This window comes from Tubulanus polymorphus, chromosome 7, assembly GCF_964204645.1.
Source record: "Tubulanus polymorphus chromosome 7, tnTubPoly1.2, whole genome shotgun sequence".
In the NCBI taxonomy this organism is placed as follows: Eukaryota; Metazoa; Nemertea; class Palaeonemertea; order Tubulaniformes; family Tubulanidae; genus Tubulanus; species Tubulanus polymorphus.
The window spans coordinates 8,130,279-8,155,982 of NC_134031.1; the positions used below are offsets into that span (position 1 = coordinate 8,130,279).

General features: G+C 38.6%; 1 protein-coding gene across 1 annotated transcript; it reads right to left on the minus strand.

Annotated features, from left to right (window-relative positions):
• Positions 1 to 9,553: 9,553 nt before the first annotated feature.
• Positions 9,554 to 24,351, minus strand: LOC141909306 (uncharacterized). The gene is made up of 3 exons (XM_074799712.1): positions 24,302 to 24,351; positions 18,828 to 18,898; positions 9,554 to 15,205 (listed from the first exon to the last, which is right to left on the minus strand). Exon 3 carries the CDS (start codon positions 15,117 to 15,119, stop codon positions 12,597 to 12,599), a length of 2,523 nt encoding a protein of 840 aa, XP_074655813.1. The 5' UTR covers positions 15,120 to 15,205; positions 18,828 to 18,898; positions 24,302 to 24,351; the 3' UTR covers positions 9,554 to 12,596.
• Positions 24,352 to 25,704: the final 1,353 nt, after the last annotated feature.

A 25,704-nucleotide genomic window follows, 5' to 3' on the forward strand; every position in this document is an offset into this window, starting at 1 on the left:
GACACCCAGTACCGGTTAGTTCGAACTCCAATAAAATGAAAAAAAAAATTACAAAAAAACATTTCGACATCGCCCTGACGTTTTTATTTCATTTTTCATAAACCAAGAACTAATTTTCAGCCTCCTGGCAGGAGCTGTTTATTTTAATGGGTCTTTCAGCCTAAGATTATCGCACACGGCTGAAATGAGCAACAAGGTACAGTGGAATCTGCTTAATTCTGATCATTTGGACCAACAAAATTGATCCGGTTTACGGGAAATCCGGGTAAAAAGTAATTTTCTTGTATATTTATTAACAAGTGGACTGTAAATATTGTCTGGCTAAGACCAAAATCGGGATTAAGCGGATTTGACTGTATCTTTTTTGGCCTAAAGGGCAAGTAACCGCAATTGTTCCGAGATGAATAAACTAATGTGAATTAAACAGTTGTCCCGAACAACTCTTTCATTCTATCACCATGTCTGCCTTATGGTAAGTTAAATTCATGTACATGTACGTTCATTTGGGAATAGGTACATAATAAAAAATAGAGTCAGTTTTCATAAATCGGAAAAAAGTTGAATGGCCCAATTGAGAAAACATAGAGCATTTCCAAATCTCCAATAAGAATTCAGAGGTCATCTTAAATTACCAGCTGATTGAAAATTCACCAACCAGTAACAGCGCTATCAATCAATATAAAGGCGCGTTCACACGCCGAAATTTAGACCGGTCTAAATTTGGTCAAGTCCAATTTAGACCGGACCAAGTGTTCACACGGGCAAAAATACCGTTCCAAATTAGACCGGTCTAGTTTAGACCGGTCTAATTTGGCACGGTCTAAAAGAGCGAACCAGGTCTGGACCAAATTTAGGACTGGTCTAAATATGCGTGTGTGGACAGAAACTGGTACCAGGTCCGGTCTAAATCGTAATTCTGAATCTCTGCGGTAGATGTCGCAACCTCTGCGGTAGAGTATGAGTCCAGTTTATTAAGTTTTAAATGCTTTTATTACCGTTTATTATTAAGTACTCTTTTTCCTCTCTATTCAATGGAAATGTTTGGAGCGTAATTCGTATTCGTATATCGCGATCATCATCCGTTTTACTGCCGTGCTTTGAACCGTGTTTAAACGACACTTAGAGTTTCAGCATGATAGATTAAAATCGAATTCGCAAAAATGTATAAACGTGACATAGGATCGAATTGGTCAAATGAAGAATGACTTGCTCTACTTGGAATCTGGAAGCAAGACTTCATCCAGGCGCAATTAATTATTTAGCAGATGGCGACATCTTGTGGGCCCGATGACAAGCGATTTTATCACCGCGTGTCAAAACGCCGTGTGAACGCTTACCAAAATTTGGTCCGGTCTAAATTTGGACCGGACCAGGTACGGACCCATTTAGACCGGTCCAACTAGTTGTCGTGTGAACGCGGCTTAAGAGTGAAGTTAGAATATAATGTAGTGACCCACATTGGCTCAAACATGAACACTACTGTCAGAATGTTAGTCACTTAGAATTGCTAGCCTACAATAATTTTGATCCATAGGCAATTGAGCAAGAAGCACAAAATTTCCCAGTGTAGTGAAAATACATACATGTGCATATATCTAAAATTAAGTATTCATTCATATTCAAGTAAAGCATTAAACAACCTATTGATTGCATGGCTGGGCATGGCTCTTCAAGCCCCTTATTCCAAGCAGTTACCACTTATAGATGCTAAACATGTTTTTGAAGATGTATCACTCATTTAAATTTAAGTCACTTTTTTAAAGAATTATATGAACTGTTCTATGGAAAAAATATCTTGATAAAACAATATGGCATTCCGAGACTTGCTCGGCACTAAAATAGTTTGAGTTTACAATCTTGATCCTGATCCTGCCAGTTTTTAGGATACAGATCTGCCTAGGGTAGATACATGTCTAATTAGATAAGATGATTCCACCTGATGATGGCTGTTCGTCAACAGCCGAAACGTTGTGGTTTCATAATGATAAATTTGATCGTATAATTTTAAATTCGAAGTGTGGGATTTCTTCATTTACCTACAGTATACACGGATTATAGTGCTTATTCAACAACTAAAATGTCCAATTAGATATCAAGACAATCCATTGAAGTGTTTTCAAAATTTCCAGAAATATCTGGAATCCATCTACAGGCAGACAAATGGACGGGCAAAAAAAGGGAACAAAGTAGCCAACTGGAACTCAAGTCCCAAGTGGGCTAAAGATGTAAAAAACCAAAATTTTTCATAACTGCATTTAAGATTTCAAACTCAATTATGTGGATACAGCAACCAAAATTATGATATCATGTCAACAAGCAATAAACCAAGAGAGCCAGTGGCAAAATGTGCTCTATCAAGTCCATAACATATAGATACTCTACAGTGCCTTGCGTGATGAATCAATTATGCTGCACGTAGGCCTACCCAGCAATGCAGTGAAGGGTCCTTAATGATGAGACCCTGCATAACCAGTATATATTTCTAATGCTATTAATAATTCTAAAGATTAGATTTTTACCTGTATGTGTTCGTTTATGGCAGATCAAATTATACTTCTTTGTGAATGCTTTGGAACATAAATCACATTTATGTGGTTTTTCACCTGAAAATTGGATAAAAATACATGTATAATCATCCACATGTTAACCTTTTCACTACCAAGAAACCAAGATTTTTGTCACTAATTAGCTAACCTATGGTTTGCTTTGTCTATCACTAGCTGATAACATCATACTTCCAATTCATTTGCCTGTCGTGAAAAATTTCACTAAAACAAATGGCACACTTTCTATCTATAAGGTCCTGAGATCTGATTTATTCAACAGAGGTGTATTATAATGCCTATTCTAAAATTTCTTATGAATCTTTCCTCTTAAAATTCTTTTCTTATAAATTCGAACTAAATTTTTTGGGAAATCATCGAAACTATACCAAAATCTAAGCAAATTGCCATCTTTTTGTATATAAGCGTTTCTGTAAAATCATAATAGACCCGGACTGGTAGTACTACGATATAATTTACTTCAGTATGGAGTTGTTAGTACAGGCCAGTGAGATGTTAGTACAGGGCGAACAAGGTATCAAAACCTCTGCCTAATATGATCTGATTGACCAATGCAATTCAATTTCAACTTTACTGATCTTAACCTATTAGTCCTCAAACCGCCCGCCCCGCCTATTACTCCTAAAGCCACCCAAATCCACCCTGACTCCTCTTTTCATCTACTACACAAAAACGGTTACAGCGAACCCAATTACTTAGGATAAACTTGACACCCAAGAGGTCAAAATCTGTACAGAAATCAACATCTTCATATCTGAAATTCTCGAGTATTAGGAGTATGAACATGACATGAACATGACAGACCCAAGTGCTCACTTTTATCCAAGTAACTGTGATTGAATTTTGGGGCAAAATGTCACAATTTTGGTAGCCCATCTCATCAAATCTTATATCAAATGAAGGCATAGTGCGTTTACAACAAAATAACACAAACTTGTAACTTACAGTCTTACAGTAAGACATGACAATGAACTGGAAATGAGCTACCGGGGTATTCAGTTTCACAATAAATGTGGATTTTCCCTCTTCTGATGAGTAACAAACACTACATAGTAAAATTCCTGAGTGCTAATGGGTTAAAACTTTGTTTTACAGATACACCAACATGGCCTAAGATCTAGCAACCACCGCCTCGACTCATCGAGGCAGAAATTTATCAATTACAGGGTTCATAGTGTCCATGACCGATCTCATTTAATGACTTTCAAGTACTGTTTTGACTCAGATACCTGGAATGCTGAAATCTACATTTTCCAGGATTCTGAAATCTACACTTATTAGGGATTCTTATATACTTATATATGGTAAGACAAAACTTTTGATATGAATAGGCCTAGGCAAAATGTATCAGCATCCTTGTCTGATATGAAAAAAATACGGTTATTGACTCATATAAATATGATTATTGAAACAGAGTTGTTGCTTGATTATGATTGCTCCTTTGAAGGTTTTAAAGGCGATGCATATATTTATCAATCTTCCCCTCTTGCCTCCCGCCCTTACAATAAGACCTGCGTTTAATCCATTTTTAGACCCAACAAGTCTAACCTGTGTTTTAGACCGAAAATTTCGGTCAGAAAATGACCTGTACAAGTGTTCTAGTACAGCACATCACACTACAATGCGGTACATAGGTATTCATTGCTTAGCAGAAGACTGTGTAATTTCATGGGTCAGACGAAACATGGGGTAGTAAATTGGGGTATCCCAATGGGGTAGTAGGTTGCCTAGGGTACCTCATAACTCCATATTTCATACATTTTTAGTCTAGTAACCAGTCAAATTCTTGATTACTTATGCAGGTCTTGGGTCCTATCAATGACATCATCCTGCGTAAGATATTGAATTTTTCACAGATTGCAATTTACTCAATAAGGATGTGAATGTGAGGGGACAGGACTCTATATACAAGGAACTATTCTTAGAAATGTAATTCTCCATATACTTTGAATTAATGAAATGATGGAATGGTGGGACTCGAATAAACGACATTAGTTATAACTACGTCACTGAATACAAAACGACTTCGATGTAGTTTAAGACTGGTTTCGTAAAAGCACTGCATGCCATACAAACTTTCAAGAAGCATTTCAAACTTTTTTGATTCAGTTTTAGAAAAAAATGGATATTTGTTTTTAATATAGAATTTTTACCCCAGTACTTCTCCTGTGGGTAAAAACTATTCTTAACTCATTGCCTGCCAAAAAACGTACTGGTATGTCCGATATCTCCCATCACTTGCCTGCCAAAACCATACTGGTACGGTTGACTTGTTTCTTAACTTTAACGATAGATGACGAATTCATCGCACAACACCAAAACAAACGATCATCAGTCGTTCTATGCAGTGTGTTAATGGCGTCATCGATTGAAATAAGGGCTGAACATGCAGGAGAGGGCATATTTTCGGCAAAATACACCCTCTGCACTTTTCACTTTTAGAAGAAATGCCGCTTATTTTACATAAAAAAGCAAGACCAGATGAACAAAAGGAAACAAATTTGATGAAGATATCTCTTCTAGTTTTTGTTTTATGAATCTCTGAAAACACGGAAATCCTGGCAAAGTGCAACATTTCCTGAAAAATAGGCCTGGCAGGCAAAGAGTTAACAAGGAGCCTATCGGCTTATAAAGCTGCGCTGTGTGATTCTAAGGAATGGAAGCTGCATACCTAGGGGTGCCCCCTTTAGGCCAAATCCAAAAAGGGCTCTGTACTTTGTAGGTATTGGTCCATAGAACATTCATACCAAATTTGGACTTGATCTGATTAAAACTGTAGGACTAATAGCAATTTGAAGAAATAGAAACTCCACTCCCAGGGGCGCCCCCTGGTGGATGAATCAAAAAAATTGCTCTGTTACTTCATAGGCCGTGGTCCATAGAACATTCATACCAAATTTGGAATTGATCTGATAAAAACTGTAGGACAAGTAGCGATTAGAAGAAATAGAAATTCCAACCCAGGGGCGCCCCCTGGTGGACAAATCCAAAAAATGGCTCTGTAACTTTATATGCCTTGGCCCATAGAACATTCATACCAAATTTGGAATTGATCTGATTAAAACTGTAGGACTAGTAGCGATTTGAAGGAAAAGTTGACGAACGAACCTACGAACAAACGGACGATGACCGCTCACCCCCTAACCCATTAGCTCCACTGACCTTTGGTCACAGCGGAGCTAAAAAGCATGTACGATGTGAGATTTAAGTTACCCCAATATAGTACCCCAATAGGACAACCAGATAAGTGTGAGGCAAGCTTCAGCACTGCTCACTTAGGATTACCTGTATGAATTCTGCGATGGAGGAACATAACTGAATATGATGCGAAACATTTTCCACAGAAACGACATTCAAATTTTTTTTCAACTTTGTGTGAATCCAGATGTTTCTGGAAATCAGATTTCAGTAGAAATGTCTGAAAAAAAATTCAATGAATAGACTAAGGATTTATGTTCTTCAGCGCTATTGTTGTAAGTTACGGCTTGGACATGTACACTTACCTTTTGACATTCAGAACACTTATGATCCCCCCATTCTTCCTGATCCAAGTAGGTTAGTGTATCTTTCTTCTTCAGCGGAACAACTGCCCCATCTAACATCACTGGTCTTACAATAGCAGGGGGCCCTGGTAAAGATGTACCTTTTATGGTTGATGAAGTCAATGGTGGTAATGCAACCATTGTTGTCATAGGGGCTGTTGTCATATTGATCATTGCTGGGTTAATGGTATTTGGTTCGTATTGTGATAATGTTGTGGGCTGCTGTTCACCCAGTCTTGATATTGGCAAGCCTTCCATTCTCAAGTCACCTGCCCCTAAAAAAAGCCAAAGATTAACTCAAATCTTGAAGGCATCTTTCCACCATAAATATACAGCAAGAGCCCCTTGAATCAATGTTAATGTTGATTACAATCTACTTTCATAGATATCGCCAGGGAAATAGTGGAATCCGGGGTTAACATAACACAGAATCATTTGGGAATCACATAATTTTCCATATATAGACAGCAAAATTGACGTATTCAAGTCTTAAGCATGCGAATCACTGGGCATGTTCCATTTGAGGTCAAGTCCGATATTTCTACCAGCACATATTTGATTACCCATTGCAAACAAAAAATAATAATAAGAACCACAAGCCAAACATTCACACCAATAAATCAGTTGTTTCCCTTTTATGTTGATCACAGAAGTGACAGGTCATCATACTTTTGGCACTCACGAGGGGCAGAATTAGAAGGCGGCTAAAAGCTTGAACAGAGATCTGTGAAAATTGTTGGGGAAAAGTTAATTAGGTAGTTTCTTATGGATGTGTAATACCCTTATTGGAAACTATCAGCAACAAATTAAGGGCAACAAACAAATTTGAATCCTAATAACAACAAATCTGTTAATCCTTCACAATCTATTCAACAGGAAGAAGTAACACTTCATCATGTTAGATAATGAAAAATTAATTGATATGAAGTAATATCAGCAATGACCAAACAAACTTTTTCTCTGGTCCACTTTTGCTTTAATTGATATATCACATAGTGTAAAATACGTTGTACAATTTAATTTCACTTTTAAATGATTTAAAAGCACCCAAAACGGAGTTTAAAGTATAGATCACAATGTTGATTGAGAAGAGAAGTAGGGACATAAGTACCTGGGGACAGCTTTGCTCATTATCGCGCAGTATACAAAAATAAAGTCTAATTCGAGGACCTTCGCCGAAATTCCACTGGATTCTGTGATTATACGAAATGATAACATCACCTTTTATCCAGTTTTTATCATTTCACTACTGAAGTTAAGGGCAGATTCGTGATCGTAGCTCTACACAAATATGAAACCTCTTGAAAAATGTCATCAGGTCAGACTTAATACTATAATATGGAGGTTTTCCTAAATATATGTACATAATTAATCCCTTTAATTCAGAAGCAATCATTTGTATTAAAGGGAGTGTTCAAATACATGTAATAGTTTTTACAGCAATTTTGCCCATTTTTTATAACCTCCCCATGTAACAGCATACTGTAAGTACAAATACTATTGACCCCTACCACTTAGTACTTATTGGCTTAACCATTTTAAGTGTCATCAGTGCTCATTTGTAGATAGAAAAGTTTTTTAAAAGAAAATATCGATATGCTTTGACCTATAGGCTTGATATTGGATAGTGTCACTGTCATTGGAAAGAACGAAAAGAATCTGTTTTATCTATGTTTTGAGTAGTTTAGGTTTAGAAAATTATTGATTTGTTATTGTTAACTATCTTAGAGTAGAACTGGGTCAAAGAAAATGTGATTCATTTTTAGTTGTTTACAGTTTTAGAATTGTAAAAGATACATTTCGCGGATACAGCATGTTCAATGCATAGATTACGAAGGTAGAACTGTCACCAAGAGGATTTTTTGACAACATTCTGCATTTGTTTCTGGAGGCAAATGTGTTGATGATGGCAGTGTAAACAAGCTTGAGATTTGGTCAATCCTCCTAACCGCAATTTTGATTTGCGGATACACCATTCAGCAAACTAGTTTTGATATATGTATGTTAATAGTGGCTTGAAAATTCTGTGAATTCTTTGCTCAGCAAAAAATAGGGGGAACGGCACGCGCCGCGTACGCCCCCCGTCTGGATCCGCCACTGTAGAAAATGGAATTTCTGGACTTTCGGTAGTAGTATATATACTGGTCCTACGTAATTCAGGCATTGTAAGTAAAGTTGGTTTGTTCCATCGTAATCGTGGAAGACATCTATGCCAGCTTGTATAAACTGTAAATAAAGGTTTATCTGTTGGACATCGGTCTTCAGTGGAGAATCGTCTTCAATGGAGGAAGTCTACTCAACAGTTCATAGCAGAGAGCAATTTATAGTGCCTCAACAGTCCTAGTGTTCATCTCATCACGGGAAATTGGGGTTACCCAGAGTTTTGTTCTCGCCACCGAGGATGTTCAATATCGAATTACAGTCAAGGCTCCTTACGCCAGCCCTGGGTCTCTCAAAATATTGGCAGTTTAACAAATGTGGCGGTATAACGAAATGGAGATCATGAGAGTTGAAATAGTATACAAGACATGACTATTGACCAAATCCAAAATAGCCATCAATTAATCTTAATCTAGGAAGCATAAAGGTCTTAGCTTATTTCATTTAGATGATTTAAATGATACAGTAGATGTATGATACTGCCGGCCACATGTATCGATTCATAATAACAGATGGGAAACATCATTGACAAAAGACGTTGGCAGCATAATAAATGTTTTCTCTATGAGTTAGAATAGGACTGTTCTAGGATTTAGTTGGCGTTATGGTGGAGGGCGAGAGGTGGTATAATGAGAGCTATTTACATACATAGGTACGAAATGAACTGTGCACAAGGAAATTCTCGGCAATATAGGTGGATTTGGTGGTACTACGGATGGCTGTATAATAAGTGTTGACTGTATATATTTCATTGGTACCAGTTGCAATGCAGAGTCGTAGAATATAACATGTTGTATGATCGTGTCCGAGTTTCAAGGTCATTGATTTTTGAATGGTCATCAGAGGGTGTTGAATAGCCGAATAACTTAGTATTTTCATATTAAACTTGTTACTTACCTGTACTAGAAAAACACCAATTGTAGTCCCTAAACACAGACTTTTACTCATTCACATTGTTTCTGCTGGCCGCTATGTCTTTCAATAGTCACATTGTAACAGGGTGAAGGCTATGCTTGAGAAAATGCACCCTACATAGCAGGAACAAGGCTCTATTTAATACGAATAGCTATTGGCTAAGGGATGGAAACAAGCAGCAGATTGATTTCCAAGCATACAATGTCCAAGGTTGGGTCCTAGGACAACTAGACATTTTTTGGATCAATCCCAGTTTTTCAGTCCAATGAGTACCTAAATCATGGAATGGAAGGAATTCAGAGAATTGATGTGTTCTTTTTTATTCATTCTAATGATGCAAATACATGCACACATACAACTGTAATACACATGTATCTTAATGACTACAGAACATAAAGAAATTCATACAGATATATCAAATACATGCGACAAAATTTACTGGCATGGGCAGTTCAAATTTTATCAAGTTTTGAGTGAAACAAGAATTTTGGACTGTGGCTGTCATTTTGGATGACCTACGAAGTAAGAAACAACAAGCTACATCCTCCCATCCATCTTTATTGTAGACTGTAGAAAGGAAACAAAGTCCATAACTCCCATTTTACAACAGGGGTGGATTTAGGAGTTCCCAGGGGTCCCCTGCCTTGCCATTGAGGTTGCCCTTCTCTTCTCGGAAATTGCATATTTTCAGATGTATTTCTTCAAAAATATCTAACACTGAGGATAGAACCCAGCTTATTGTCTATGAGCTATAATGTCTATGCTGCTTCAGAACAATGCTTATCTGAAAAATGCCTCAGTAATTTCTTCAGGATCCCTGCCTTCAACTTTTCCTAGATCTGCCCCATGCGCGCATATATATGGTTTTGCTGACAACCTTGGATGACCTACGTGAGTCAAAAACAATAGGGTACCAATAGCAGGTACCCTTACCCAAATATTAAGTTATAAGAAAATTAGTCCAAATTGGTCCAAAACTGCAGACTGTAGATGGTCCAAAATGCTTATTTCATACACATATATGCTCTTGGTGATCATCTTAGGTGACCGACATAAGTAAAAAACAAAGGGCTAATCATCATCCCACCCCTAATCTAAATATAAAGCAGAGCTACCAACCCCTGATAATTGTTTTGCGGGTCAGCCAACAATTTCAGGGACATCCTAAAATTTAAGCATTTAAGCTTTTCAACCTTCAATCCAGCACTTATCATGTCCCCAGGTGAAGTGAGCTGCATCGAGAAAAAAAGTATCATAAAATTCATAGAAAATATTTAGGAAATCTAACTGAATGTATGGGAGAGTTAAGTACGGTAGAATTCGCTCAAGTTGGATCTTTTGGGACCATAAAAATGTGTCAGACTTGAATTGGATGTAATGTACAGTCAACTCCTCTTAGTCCATATAAGTAAGTGGGACCTGGCAAAATCATACGGATTAACTGAAAATATGGATTATTTGAAAATTCTCGGATATCTAATACCTGGCCTAGTATAGGCAGGACATAACCCTCAAGGGGTGTTTCTTCTTACAGTAGCATTTGCATCAATTTGTTTAAGTTCAGAAATAAAACGTAAACATAACTGAATAATTTATCAAGTATTTGAACAAGAAACAACAGGACTTAGAAAAAACCACAGAAAAGAACCATGGGTCCAGTAGGATCAACTGAGTACATCTTAGTTTTGAGCACAAAAATCGATTTGTTCTCGGATTTGCAATGACGTATTAACAGCTGATAAAGATGAAATGGATGTTCAACTTGGATGATATATATCACTGGGAAAGCTCTTCTAGAGGGATTTCCAACTGATGCCCTTCTGAAGGGCTTTCCCTGTAGAGTTATCATCAAGAAACAACAAGGTCAAGCGTCGATTAGTAGAATGGGGAAAGATTCATCGAAATTTACACATTTCCTCCCTGTATTTCCAAACGGCTTAAAGCTGATGGAAAAACTCTCCATATTACTTTCAACTCATATTTCCTATCCTAATGACAAAATATCAGCTTTGTATATCCAGTGGTTACAATTTGTGCCATCAAGTGCTAACAGAAAGAGGAGTGGACTGACTGTTTTTCAAATAGACCTTTAGTGTCACAAAGATATTTAAAAAAACATTGTTGTTAAACAGTTATCCGATTTGATCAGATCCGGCGGAGTCTACTGTACCAACTGCTAGTTCCACAGTGTTCATATCAAATCAAATTTGCCGTATCAAATCATGCCTGAGTACGACTGCTAGCCCCTAAGTGTTCACTTGCCTGGTTTTATTACCCATGACATATATCGATTACTCATTCAGCCCCTACCATTAGCAAAGAATAGCCAAGTTCCCATTGAAAACATTGAAATGAATAAAAACCGAGACATTTTTCCTTGACAAAAGCTAGTTGTGACATTTTCATGCTTCCCAGGACAGCAGGAACATCCATGACCGTCCCGAAAAATGCGAGACACTTGGCAGCTGACAAATTAATAAAATCAACCAAAAACTATCAAATAGGACCAAGGGGCATAATGCCTATTTTTTGGACACCCATCCGGATTGATGAAGGCAATGACAATCCTCTAAGGCTTCTGGCTGGCTGAGGGGTAAAGGGTTAATTGGCTTAGTAAATATGTTCATAAACTCACTAAGTCCTTACTATAATTCATTATGATAAATTCTCTTGACAGTTTTGAGACACAGTTTTGAGTTATAAAAGCTTAATTTATCAAAAAATGCAGTAACTCTAGGGGTTACTCTTAGCAAGTGAATGATCAGAACAAAATGTGTACTCATTTGCGTTTAAAAGCAGCTCTTTTAACATGCCCTTTGTTAGATATTCAATATGTTTGACTACCAATCAAATCAATAACTCAACCTTTAACAAATACAGTCAATGTCCGTTATGCCTACAATGCCATCCTTCTAATTCCATTGCTAGTTTAACACCAACCTTTTTCAGAAAACAAATTTGCCTAATCTAACTCAAATTCAATGAAAACACAATGTATCATTCTTTAAACGCAAATTTCGTTATAATGCCATGTTTACCATTGGTCCTAACAGTGGCATTATAACAGACTTTGACTGTACATACATATAGGCTACCTATTCAAATATGTTTACAACCAGTTTTGAATAGACTTATTTTTTAATCAACTGGCTGAAAATGTAGCTGATAAAATAAGATTCACTGCCATCCCAGAAACTGATAGAATACTCAAGACATAACATTAAACAACTGAAAACAAATCACTGTTAACCCCTATACGTTTTTTTTTTAGAACAGATCACGCCTGTATCAACTCTCAATATACTGCCATAGTCTATACCAACAAAATCCCAAATCACCAATGAAGGCGTTATACTGGGTGACTGTATCCAATGTACGGAGGGCCCCATTATAACAAACATCAGACGGAAAAATTTCAAGACGAGTTTTGTGATATCTTAGATTTAACATCATCTGATTGAGTTACAATTTCTTCTTGTACAACCTGAGTAAGCAGTCTCATTGGACTCATTATACCCTCAATTGCGTCTTCAGAAATGATCATGTTATTCTCGTCCATATGAACGATTTCAAATTCTAACATTTCTTCATCAGTTTCCATCATGACTGTGCCACTTACATTGGGGTCAGTTACCTGATACTGACGTTCAAAATGATCAGTTTGAGCTCTGCCCTGGGGCAAACTGGGATCCTGAACAATATCACCCGAATCATTAACAGAATTTGACTCAGTTTTATTCTGAACGGCCACCAAGTGTTCCATCAATGCACTGTGGTCAGTTGATTCATTTAGATCCACCGAGTCATTTACAATCATATAATGCTGCTCGCCATCCGATGACTTAGGTGCCACAGATTCTCCAACCTGCACTAAAATAGCTGCCAAATCTTCTTTAGTTTCAATCTCTTTTTTTATGGTTTGCTTCCTTTTAGAACAGCCTTTTTTAGCTTTGCTCCCACAACCAGATTTTGTTTTTGGTGGAGCTTTTTGTTTGGCTAATCGCACAATGATCCTTTGTGGTTGAACCGGTGATTCATCATTTACAGTATTTCGTCGTCTTCTTGACGACCTCCTTTGTGGCAATATTTCTTCTTCATCCTCATTTTCATCATCGTCGTCATCATCATCATCATCATCCTCAATGTTTTCTTTCACTTTCAATGAAGCTTTACGTTTTCTACCACGACTTGAAGTTGTCAATTCAATCTCAGAAAAGCTAGGTTTACCCTTCTTGGCTTTACGCCGATTTTCACGCTTTTTCTGAGCATCGAGTCTCTTATTTCTGTCTTTCTTAGCTACGGTTTGTTTTGCACCTCTTGTATTGCGATTAGGTTTGATTCTATCAGCGTCATCATCAGAGTTTTGCGGCCCATGCACAGTGGTTATGTGCCTCTTCAAATCACCCGATCGAGAAAATTGCCGGTCACACATATCACAACAAAATTCTTTTCCATGTTGCTTTTCATGACATTTCAACACACTTTCACTACGAAATCGCTCTCCGCACAAACGACATGTCAATTTCTCGTTCATGCGAAGTTTTTCTTCACGCTCCTCAATGCTGTTGGGTAATCGCTTTGGAGGATGTAGACGATTTTGCAGACGTTTTCCACCGGATTCTTCACGTAAATGTAAATCTTCGTGTTTCGTCAAATCAGACATTCGACAAAATCGTATGCCACACCAATCGCACTGAAAAGGTTTGAATTCTGCATGCCGGCGCATGTGAATTGTTAAATTGTGGCATTGACTGAACGACGCCCCACAAATCTGGCAGATGAAATTATCCGAGCCAGTGTGAATTTTCATATGATGGTTCAATGCGCTCAATGGCGTGAAACTCTCACCGCATTCGGGGCAGACATGAACTTTTGATTGATAATCGTGAAGATTTAGATGGTCGTTAAGATGGTTCTGAGTTGAAAAACGCTTCGTGCATCGGTTACACGGAAACAACAACTTGTCTGCATTCAGCAGGTGCAGTTTTACATGTTCCTTACATCCAGTACTCTGAGCAAAACCTTTACCGCAGTAACCGCAAACATACGGCAAATATCCAGTATGTATTCGCTCGTGACGATTCAAATTTGATTTGTGACTGAACGATTTCTTGCAGACGACACACTTATACGGACGTTTTCCAGTGTGGGTGCGTTCGTGTAGACGTAAATTCGACGAAGTGCCGAATGATTTACTACACAATCGACATTTATACGGTTTCGGTTTCTCCGGTTTCAATTCAGGAACTTGTCCCACTTGAACAATTCGTCGTGCCTTTGATTTTGACTTGATTGACTTCATTTCGACTAAGTTTGACGGATCAGTAATTTGCAACGAGCATGCTGTTATAGTTTTCTTCTTTTGAAATTCGGCTGCATTTTTCAAATATTCCATAGAGTAGTTGCGAGTTGTGAATGCTGGCTGAGAATGTCGCTTCTTCGGTTTCGACTTAAGTGTTTTCATCTGGTAATGCGTATGCGGAATATCCATATCATTGTCATCATTTTCATCGTATCTGTTGTGTTCTCCAACATCTTCCTCTGTCATTGACTGGTCATCATCATCATCATCATCACCGTCATCTTCTTCGTCATCATCAGAAAATTCTTCGCGGTTCTTAGATGGCAAGCGACCAGAAATATTCGTGATTAATGCTTGTATTTGGTTTTTAACAGTGTCCTCGATGTGCTGCGATGGGATTTCACCCCCATCAAGTACCAACATTGGACTATACAAATCATCAATGATACGATGATCACCGTAGGTTTGACCGACTCCTGGCACAACTGCTGCTTCAGATGTGACAGGATCGTGTCCACTAGAATGTTCAGTGCTTCTTGCAGCTATAGTGCTATCTATACGATCAAGAAATTCTTGATAGTCTGTATCCCTTGATGTTTCAATAGTCACATGATGAATACCGTCTGGTGTAGCCATGACGATGCAAGATGCACAGCACCTTTATTTTAACAATGTATATATACTTGCTGTTTACGCACACACGTGTTGTAATGTTCTCAAATCTGAAAGGTATAACAAAAACTGGGTCTCAATTCATTTGTAATTCCAATATGAAAATTTCTTTCTTCATAGGAAGTAAATTTATTTCAAATTCTGTTCAAATGATGATATTGTAGCAAATTAGAATCCAACACAATTCTTTTAGGACATTGGTCAATATTTGTCAAATGCCTAGTAGTCGAAGAAGGCTCATTCAGGTAGAGAACATTACAAAACAGGTGACTGCTGCAAACTAGGATCTCCCTGACCATCGTGAACACTAACTAGAGCACAAGACAAATGATACGTGGTAATATTGCCTGAGGTATAAATGCCATGTAAAATGCCAGAGGGGAAAAATGCTACAAGTAAAAGGAATTGCTATGAATTTACCAAACATTAACTGAGAAATTACTGAATTAACAGTTCATTGTACATGTACCTTTAAATTTAGATACATGTCGGCCTGAACAGAAAATAAATTGCTTTCCTTTGCTTATTAAGTAATCAAGAATAGAAAAATCTAATGTCAGTCAGGAGCAGCAACATTTCAGCAATATTTTGTACATGATATAGGCCAGCCTACTGAAGGAAGCTTGTCGGACTTCTTTACCTAAAGATAGGACACCGCATCCATTTAAGTTAATTTGCCAGGCTGTAACACGCAGGATACAGAGCAGCAATTGAGAATTGGCAATTGATGAGAACTGGCAGTGTACAGTATTCAGCCAGTTGCCTCAGTGAGTTGCACATCGTCTACTCCGGTGCTGCAACCACCAGTTCAGTTTTAATGCGACAAAAATGATTGTAAGGTTTCTAGCAAATCAGAGACGAGCATGCATAGGGAGTATACATTTAGTATCTTAGGCTGTTGGGGTTTAATTTTTAGTAGAAACTCGAGAGACAGGCTTCGATCTGAGGAATAAAAGCCACTCGCCTGTGGGGCAAGCATATCTGAAATTTTGCGTGCTCCCTGAAAATGAACCTGCCCTATGCAGTCCGATTGGTGGCACAATCATCCGTTGTATTGAGTGGGAAAAAAGTTTGAGACATAGAATTGCACTGGCCCGGTGGACAAGTGATAATGATTATCTACAGTACTTGCCCTAATGAAAATATACTTGTCACTAGCAATCGGACAAGTGCTTAGATCGAACCCTGGGGAGAGGATAGAACGAAAGGAGAATGCACTTAACATCAGGTAGTATTGATCAACATGAGCAACAACTGCGTCAGGAATCCCCGTTTGCAAGAGGGCTCATGCAACCTAGGCTAGCTGCATCATTAAAGTGCTATTGAAGAAAATGTTTTTTGTTCTCGATTTTTCAGAAACCTAAACAGGCGAGCTATGTAGTAAATGATTCTGAAAACAATACAGTGGGAGGCAATCACATGGTACATTCTCAGGGTTGAAAATTCTATTCTTGCACTAGACTTGCACTTAGTTTTTCCTGACTTGATCAGTTGAGAACCCAATCAAGTAACACCGTCAATTACATAAGACATAGACAGAAACTGTTTGATTCTACATGTGATTTAGCAATTTAACAAAATGGCTGGCTTTTTTACTGAAAAGAAAGTTGCCTGACTGGTTCTTCTTGTCAGGAAATTTGTTATAGTGGTAGAGAGGAGGGGAGAAATAATACCGTAATATAATTTCTTAATGAGCATATATTGAATATTTTGAAGAAAACAGCAGAGTTTTCTTAACTGTTTTATTAACTGTTTTATTAACTTTGTAATGATTGTTGGTTCATGTCTGAAATACATGGTTTATTTATATATAAGTTCAATAACCTGTCTCGACCATCATACCAAGTCTCATGGAAATCCATCACGATTCGCACGGTGTATCAAGCTAACAAATACTTCATGCTTGCCAACCTGACAGCCATGTTTGGCGGCCGATGCCTTCCATTTTCAATTGAGGATATCTGATGTCTGACTCATAACTCACATCAACTTTCAGAGAAATCCATTGAGAATTGCAAGCAGTATCATGCTCCCAAAAAGATTAAAGATGGCTACCCTGGTGGCCATTTTGGTGGCTGATGACCTCTATTTTGAATATGAGTGGGTATCTCACCTGTGTCACTCGAGAGTTTTATGAAAATCCATCCAGAATTGCAGGCTGTATCAAGCCAACAATGTCTCAAGGGGAACGCGCAAACGATTGATAAGATGTCTGCCTTCCATGGAGACATAATGAACTTAGCTTCACTTAGATAAATTATAAAGCAATCCTTGATGAAATAAGCACTGTATGTAGGCTATATCTGAAATAATCTGACAGGTTCCAGGCATTCACCCCACACTATATCATAACACTATGTAGGTTTTGGAAGTTCTCTAAAGTTTCTATAATCTTTCTAGCAAATACTGTTGCTACCATAGTACGTGGACACAACAAAACTATATTGGTAGAGTCGTGAACACAGTGAAAAATGATGTAAGTTGTTTCCATCAGGTCACCATATACTTACTAAAGTATCATCTGGTAAGTAAATCATGATAAGAAGGAATGGTATTTGACCTTAAAATCTAGTACATATCTAAACAGTCATCTTGTTCATTGTCAGATCCACCAATGATCAAGATGACTGTTAAGCTAGGTACCAATATATTTAACGTATATTGGCTGAACATTTTTACAAATATATTTTTGTAAAGCCCGCTTGATTTAGATCAGTTTAATCCGGATTTCCATCAGTCCAGATCTTCATGGTTGACCTATACATAAATGTGTCAATTACGATGTTTAACCTGGACTTTCTCATAAGCCTGACTATAGCCCACCCTTGATTATCCGCCCTCCAATTAACCAACATTCTCGCTATCTGCCTTAAAATGCCTGTGTACGGATTTCCCCAATGTAATTTGTGTTCGATTAGGCCTAATTGCGAAATTCGCTTACCACCATCCACCAGTATCTTAGTTTCAACAGTGCTTTTTACTTAGAACATAGGCACAATCATCCGCCAATGATTTTTTTTCTCCAACAAAAGTAAATATATAAGACCTATTTGTTGTTTTGTCTTTTGAATACTGCATTATACGCATTATCAATATATCGAGTAGCAATACCCATAGAGCCAGCAGACGAGAGGTTGCCACTGACAGCACACTCACTGTGGTTCCTAGCAGTAGGCTATTATGTATTATACGTATGCAGAAAGCCTAATGGTGGTTAGTTCTTTAGAGTCGAGGTGAAAGTGCTGCTAAAACATCCCAAATTAAACAAAGGACAATTAAGGACTTAAAGTTAAGGACAAGGAGTTAAAATGGTTCACTTGTTTTGAATTAAATACTTGCTCCGTAAACTTATGTTATTTGAGTGATTTTTTTTCTACCGCATTGAATTCAGTTGCTTAACCAGATTATCCGCCAAAATTAACCTTGTCCCCCAAAGTTGGCGGATAATCGAGGGAAGACTGTTATTTCATTCATGTGGATTCTACATTATATACATGGCCTATCTGAACAGCGATCTCGAGCATGATCTTACTTGCTTTCTGGATTCGTTTTACCTCTGACCTCTTTTACAACTGGCATTTTTGTAACCTGTGGCATTTTTACCTACATCCAATATTCGGAAAGGAACATCCTTAATCAAACTTGATGCATTAAACTTGACTATTATCTTACCTGACTTGATACAGAAAAAGGCTTGGCTCTTAACAAAATTTCCAATACATCAAATTTTAACCTCTACCATGCTGTAAAGATAAAAGAAAATATTCAAATCAATGTTAATTAACTAAATTAACTTAATTAACTAACTACCAAAAAGATACGTTACAGTTAAAGCAGCAGTGGCATTGGAACCGTAGCGACTGAAGCAGCGGCAATTGTAATAATTTACATTTTTTTCTTTGACGAAATTGAAGTAAATTTGCCGCAGCAATATCAAAACCTATCAAAAATCGGCAATTGGCTGTGGCAATCAAAAATTGCTTCCAACACGCCTGAGCAGGGTTAAATATAACCTATCAACTTAACATTTAACTAGGGTCCAGGGACACCACGCCCAACTAGAGAGTAATCTGAATAGGTGACAATCTGATAATCTTAAAATCGCTGAACATACAGGAAGTAACCAATGACCTTGAACTCATCACAATCGTATAAAATGTCATGAGCTACAACATAGCGATTGCCTGTGGTAAACAAAGTAGACACAGGCCCCCTAAATCCCAGTATAAATGAAAATTTTATAGCCCAATGGGTCTTAAGTCGCAAGTGAGCTAAAAGGGGCACAATTGAAGAATCGCATCGATAATTTTTCTGGGACTCGAGTGCTTTAATGCTGGGATAAAGAGGTATTGGACCCAAGCTTTGTAATATCTTATTAAAAAGAGAGTGAAACAAATTACACCCATGTTACAGGGTAGGCCTTTAACATAGCGTTTCAGATATTTCACTTTGAGTTACAGGTTTTACAGTAAAAGACTGTAACAGGGCGTTACAGCTTGTCAAACCCATATCAGGCTACAATGTGTTACTGATATTTCACTATGAGTTACAGGGGTTTTACAGCTTGTCAAACCCAGGGCGTATTACAGGGTATTACAGGGCGTTATATTTACTTGACTTGACAAAGATCGCTGGCCAAAAAAACAGATCACACTACTACCCATCTGACCTCTAGCTACCAACTGCTTAATTGCAACCGTCCAATTATCTTGGATCAAGTTTCTCCCTTTCACAATCCTAGGGCTACATAAGTTAATCCACTAGGCTTTACTCCGTTTACCTAACGCGGATAATCACTGTGTGGGAAGATAGGCTACACGAATATTGGGCAATTGTATTCAAGAAAATGTTTGAGGGGAATTAATATTCTAACTCAATGGAATCGTCATGCGTATCAAAAATTGTGATGACCTCCATCTTCACCCGTCAAGGGATTCGAACCCACTCTGCTAAAGCCGTTCCACAAACCCCTTGACCTCACGAATCATTGGAGTCGTTACTACCCGACCAGAATCAGGTCGGGCCAATCACAGCGCTTGTTACAAACGACATTAGGCATCTATGGAATTTCCCGGTAAATGGACCAATCAATGAACACGTAGCGAACGCGGAGGTATTGTCGCGTGTTGATATATGACGTCATGCGCAAAAGCGCCAGTAATGAAATCGCGCGTCGTGAGGCCAGGGGGCTGGGTGGAAGCGAGTTCGGGAGCAATACCGGATCCCTGGCAAGCGAGGATGGATGACCTCAGTCATGTAACATTCGCTCTTCGTGTTGGAATCATCTTCACTTGCCAGGGTTTGATTGCCACCCGCTGAGGCTTGCGCCAACACAAACCCTGGCCACAAAGGCGCTATTGCACTTTCGTAGCCCCCTCCCAAAAATGTTTATTTCTGTATACTATTAATCAGGGAGGTTTGTAGAGTCAAAATAAATTACTTTTGACAAAAAAAAACTAATTTTTTCCAAGCCAAAATTCTGATAATTTGGGGCCGATTTCCTCGATTAAAACCGACGGGTCGGCCATGTTCCCGCACTAATTACCACCTAATAACATCTGAATAAATATATCTCAATAACTTTAATTGAATTGACAAAACTTCGTTTTTGGGCATATAACTTTTCTTCATCAGAACATCTTTAAATTCATAGCTAAGGTTGAAAATAATGCAATCATACACGCATCATTTTCAGAGATGGTTATGTTTGAAAACATGGTTTTTGCAAAGTTTTAATGTCATGACATTTCAGTGGAGCGTTAGAAACTTTGATTGACATCCAATATGGCGTTGTTGACGTCGCGAATCGGCGAATTTACACGCGATTTAGGGCCCAAAATAACAAAATTTTAACCTAGAAAAAGTAAGTTTTTTGGGTCAAAAGTTACTGATTTTGAATCCCTAGAGCTCCCTGATAAATATGCTGAAAAAAAATTTTTGGGAGGGGGGTACGAAAGTGCAATAGCGCTGCCACAAACCCTTCAATGGTCTATTAGACCATAGTCTAGTACCTAGCCGTCGTTCTACAAAACAACGTCTAGGGCGAAAGTGCTCATATAAGGTTAATTCTCGTCCCTCATTTTGAGGGACTAGGCTTTGAGCGTCTATTTCACCCCTTAAAACAGCTTTTGACAATCGTAGTAGCTCAAAACTTTTGACTAGTCGCCTCAAAAAATAGCTGGAGTGAAGCAACATAACAAATATGGCGGCTTTTCGTGGTGCATGAGGGGAGTGTAAATTACGGATTCGGACTTGAACTTCGGACTTTATTAATTTAGTCCGTATTGGAAATCCCAATTGTGGCAATCAATTCAATTCAAATCAATTCAATAAATTCTCCGGTTCTGATTGGCTAGATGTTGTATGGACTGGTGATCGCTAAGCGGCAACCTGAAGAAATATCCTTGGTCAGTGTACTGTGGGCTAATTAGTCTAATTAATTGAATACCAGTCGTTGTTACGATTCCCTACAACGTCTGACGCTAAAAGTATCATATAGAGGTTAACTCCTGTTAATTGCAATGCAACAACTGATTTTAGTGTCAAATCAAACCTTTGTACTAAAATAAATAAATTAGTTACCTTGTTGACTTTGAAAACGTGTTTTATAATAAAATTTTTGATGATTTAAATCGCGAACGGAGAATTTATTGATTTGATTTGAATTGAATTTATTGCCACTATCGGGATTTCCAATACGGACTGAATTAATAAAATGTGAAAATTCAATATGTCTCTCTAAAATTACTCTAAATGTTATTTTTTGTTGATAAAACGCATAAATTTTGGTCAATTTTAACCTTAATAATTTGAAACAAGAATGATATCGCATTGGCACCAAGTTTAAGTTTGAATCCGTAATTTACACTCCCCTCATGCGCTGCACCACAAAAAGCCGCCATATTTGTTATGTTGCATCACTTCAACTGTTTTTTGAGGCAACTAGTCAAAAGTTTTGAGCTACTACAATCGTCAAAAGCTACTTAGGATTACAAATTTAGAAACAGGATAAACTGCAGCTATGCAGCATGTCCCGTGAGAGGACCTGGGGCCTGTGACGGGACATCCTTGTCCCGTCACAGGTCCCGATGGAAAATGAAAACTTTGCATTTCGTAGACGAAATGTCGAAAGAAACTGCACTCGATTGGTTACTATATACACTCAAAATAATGTTAAGAACATGTTAATAATCGAAATTTGTTCGTAATTTTATTATTTCAGATCAATGATATCATCAAATCGAAACATTAAATGTAATAATGAAGATCGGATCAAGAGAAGACAGAACCACAGCTATCGAAATTTCAATTTTTAGTGTATAGACTGACTCATACTATCGAAAATAAAGTGAATGTATCTTGACAATTTTGGTGCCAATGGTGTTAGTAACTGTTTGTTAAGCGTTACACTGCAAACAAAAGTAAAAGTTGAGGGGGCAACTTAATGGCCCTAGATCACTCTCGAGAGAGAATTCAAAGTGAGGGACCCGATTCAACACACTGTCCCGTGAGAAGACCCGATTCAACTTACTGTCCCGTGAGAGGACCCGATTTCAAATACTGTCCCGTGAGAGGACCCGATTCAACACACTGTCCCGTAAGAGGGCCCGATTTTAAATACTGTCCCGTGGGAGGACTCGATTCAACACACTGTCCCGTGAGAGGACCTGATTCAACACACTGTCCTGTAAGAGGACCCGATTTCAAATACTGTCCCGTGAGAGGACCCGATTTTGAATACTTTCCCGTGAGAGGGCCCAGTTTCAAATAATGTCCCGTGAGAGGGCCCGATTCAACACACTGTCCCGCGAGAGGACCCGATTTTAAATACTGTCCCGTGAGAGGACCCGGTTCAACACACTGTTCCGTGAGAGGGCCCGATTTTAAATACTGTCCCGTGAGAGGACCCGATTTTGAATACTGTCCCGTGATAGGGCCCTGTTTCAAATAATGTCCCGTGAGAGGGCCCGATTCAACACACTGTCCCGTGAGAGGGCCCGATTTTAAATACTGTCCCGTGAGAGGACCCGATTTTGAATACTGTCCCGTGAGAGGGCCCGGTTTCAAATAATGTCCCGTGAGAGGGCCCGATTCAACACACTGTCCCGTGAGAGGACCCGATTTTAAATACTGTCCCGTGAGAGGACCCGGTTCAACACACTGTTGTATTTAAAATCGGGTTCCTTCGCGGGACAGTATTTAAAATCGGGTCCTCTCACGGGACATTGTGTTGAATCGGGACCTCTCACGGGACGATAACTTGAATCGCGGGTTCCGTTGTAAAATCCTGCGTGAAAAACGTGCATTCATATCCCCTATTGTCCCCCTGGCCCTGCAGTAAATTAGAATTTTTCGGTAGGCCCTTATGTATTTATAAATGAAATCAAAATGGAAAATGTAATAATTACAATCGATAGTTGAATTTATTTATTCATAATCGTTATAGGCAGAATACATAAGAATATATAAGGGACTCGAAACCGCTAGCATTGGAATCGACGTTTCATGTAAGAATTCTACATTTGTCCCGAGAGAGGACCCATGTCCCGTCACAGGCCCGGGTCCTCTCGCGGGACGCTGCAGTTTAACTCATATGCAAATTTATGCACAAACAATAGTTAACTTCCATCTGATTACACTCAGGACAGTCAATTTGAGGTAAGTTGATGGTGTTTTAAGGGGTGAAATAGACGCTCAAAGCCTCGTCCCTCAATGAGGGACGAAAATTAACCTTATATGAGCACTTTCGCCCTAGACTTTGTTTCAGGAACAACGGCTAGCTACTAATAATTAGTAGTGGTGGGCGCTGAGCGGGATCCTGTCCGCCCAAGAAACCTTGGGCGATGTAATAGACTAATGTCGCAACCGAGGAGCCAGGGTTTGTGTTGGCGTAAGCTTGTTGTGGGTACACTAGGATCGTAGAGCGACGGAGATCACAGGTTGGTGGTAGAGACAACCACTGCCAGCCAGTCCTGGGACCTGGTCCTGGGTGGGTGGTGAACAAACAAAAAAAGGTGGCGAGTCCTAAATCTAAATCAATCTTTGATTTGTACCACCTGCTTCTGATATGAGCCCTGTGGCGCGATGGTCTCATGTCAACTCAATGCCCATGTTTGATGGAGAGACGGTGAGACCTCCTAACTAACCTATTTATTACTTGGATAGATAAGGCGATGCAGCGGTTCCATTTTCTTTGTGAGCGGAGTCTAGACAGACTGCGGAAGGCGGCGCAATCATTTAGTTAACATATAGGGTGGCTCCGGCTTAGTTAACATATAGGGTGGCTCCGGTAATATACGGAATTATAGAGCTGCAAACTGTCAATTTCAATTCAGTTTATTTACATAAAAATTAATTTACAAAATAAGAGAAACCATCTTATGCGGGCTGGACAAAGCCTAGACCTACCGGCCGCTGCGTTAGCATCCAAGAGAATAAGAACAAAGAAAAACATCAGAAACTGCAGGATGAAATGAAAAACTACAGATCGGATTGTGAAAAAATCGTGATAATCTGTTCGGCGCGTGGAATAAGCCTGAGGGTGGCATGATGGGCGATCTATCTAACTCACGTTACCTGGTCCCATACTACGCACTGAACGTCGTAGCTGACAAAATACATGTACAGTACGTTACGATACTAGCGCAGTCTTTAAACCGGACAAACGAAAAAGGTGGGATGGCCGGCGGGGTCTAAAATTTAGTCAAATTTTCAAATGCCCTTCGAAAATGGTCTTCTTTTGCAAAAAATGTTTATAGCTCGATCATTCAATTAAATGTAGGCACTTACCTCATCATACGTATTTTGTAATTGTTTAGAAAATCACATCTTTTGGCCACAAAACTGTTAGTCATGAATCGTTAGAAGGCTGACACAACTTATGTTTATCGGTGTTTACTTCTTAACTCAGCTGCAACATTTGGACAAAGGTGCAGTTTTACTTGAAAAAATCGTCATTTTAGGCTAATTAGGTAATGTTATGTCATTAGCTGTAGTAACCGTTTCATGGTTTGAGAACGTTTTACTGAAGATAGATTTAGGGATTATGAAAGGATTTTATTGATACCGGTATTGCAATCGTAGCAATATCTTCATTGTTTTTGTGCTCAAACTGGTCATAAAATCTGATGAAGTTTAATCAAAAACAAATTTTCTGCAAAACATAAAACCCTCACTAAATGTCAAATTAGTGTCCATCTCACACGGGTAGTTGGGCCAATACAGGATGACTCGAGCGGAAATAATCGTACCGTAGGCTTACCAGACAGGACGCGACTCGAAAACAAATCAGGTTTTTTGGGGCCCAAAAAATTTTTCCATAGCTCTTCGCAAAAAAACCTGCTAAGTTTCGGATACCTTAAGTTCTTAGATGGTCCACGGGACATCGTTATAACATTTTTGACCGTACTAATCAGTTAGCCCCGTTAACGTGCAGTACCATTTTGAAAACTTGGTATTCAATGATCGGAAACTGGAAACCCACTGACCTCTCATTCACAAACGTAACGCGATAATGAAGAAACTCTACAGCCTTACTGACCAGACTTTT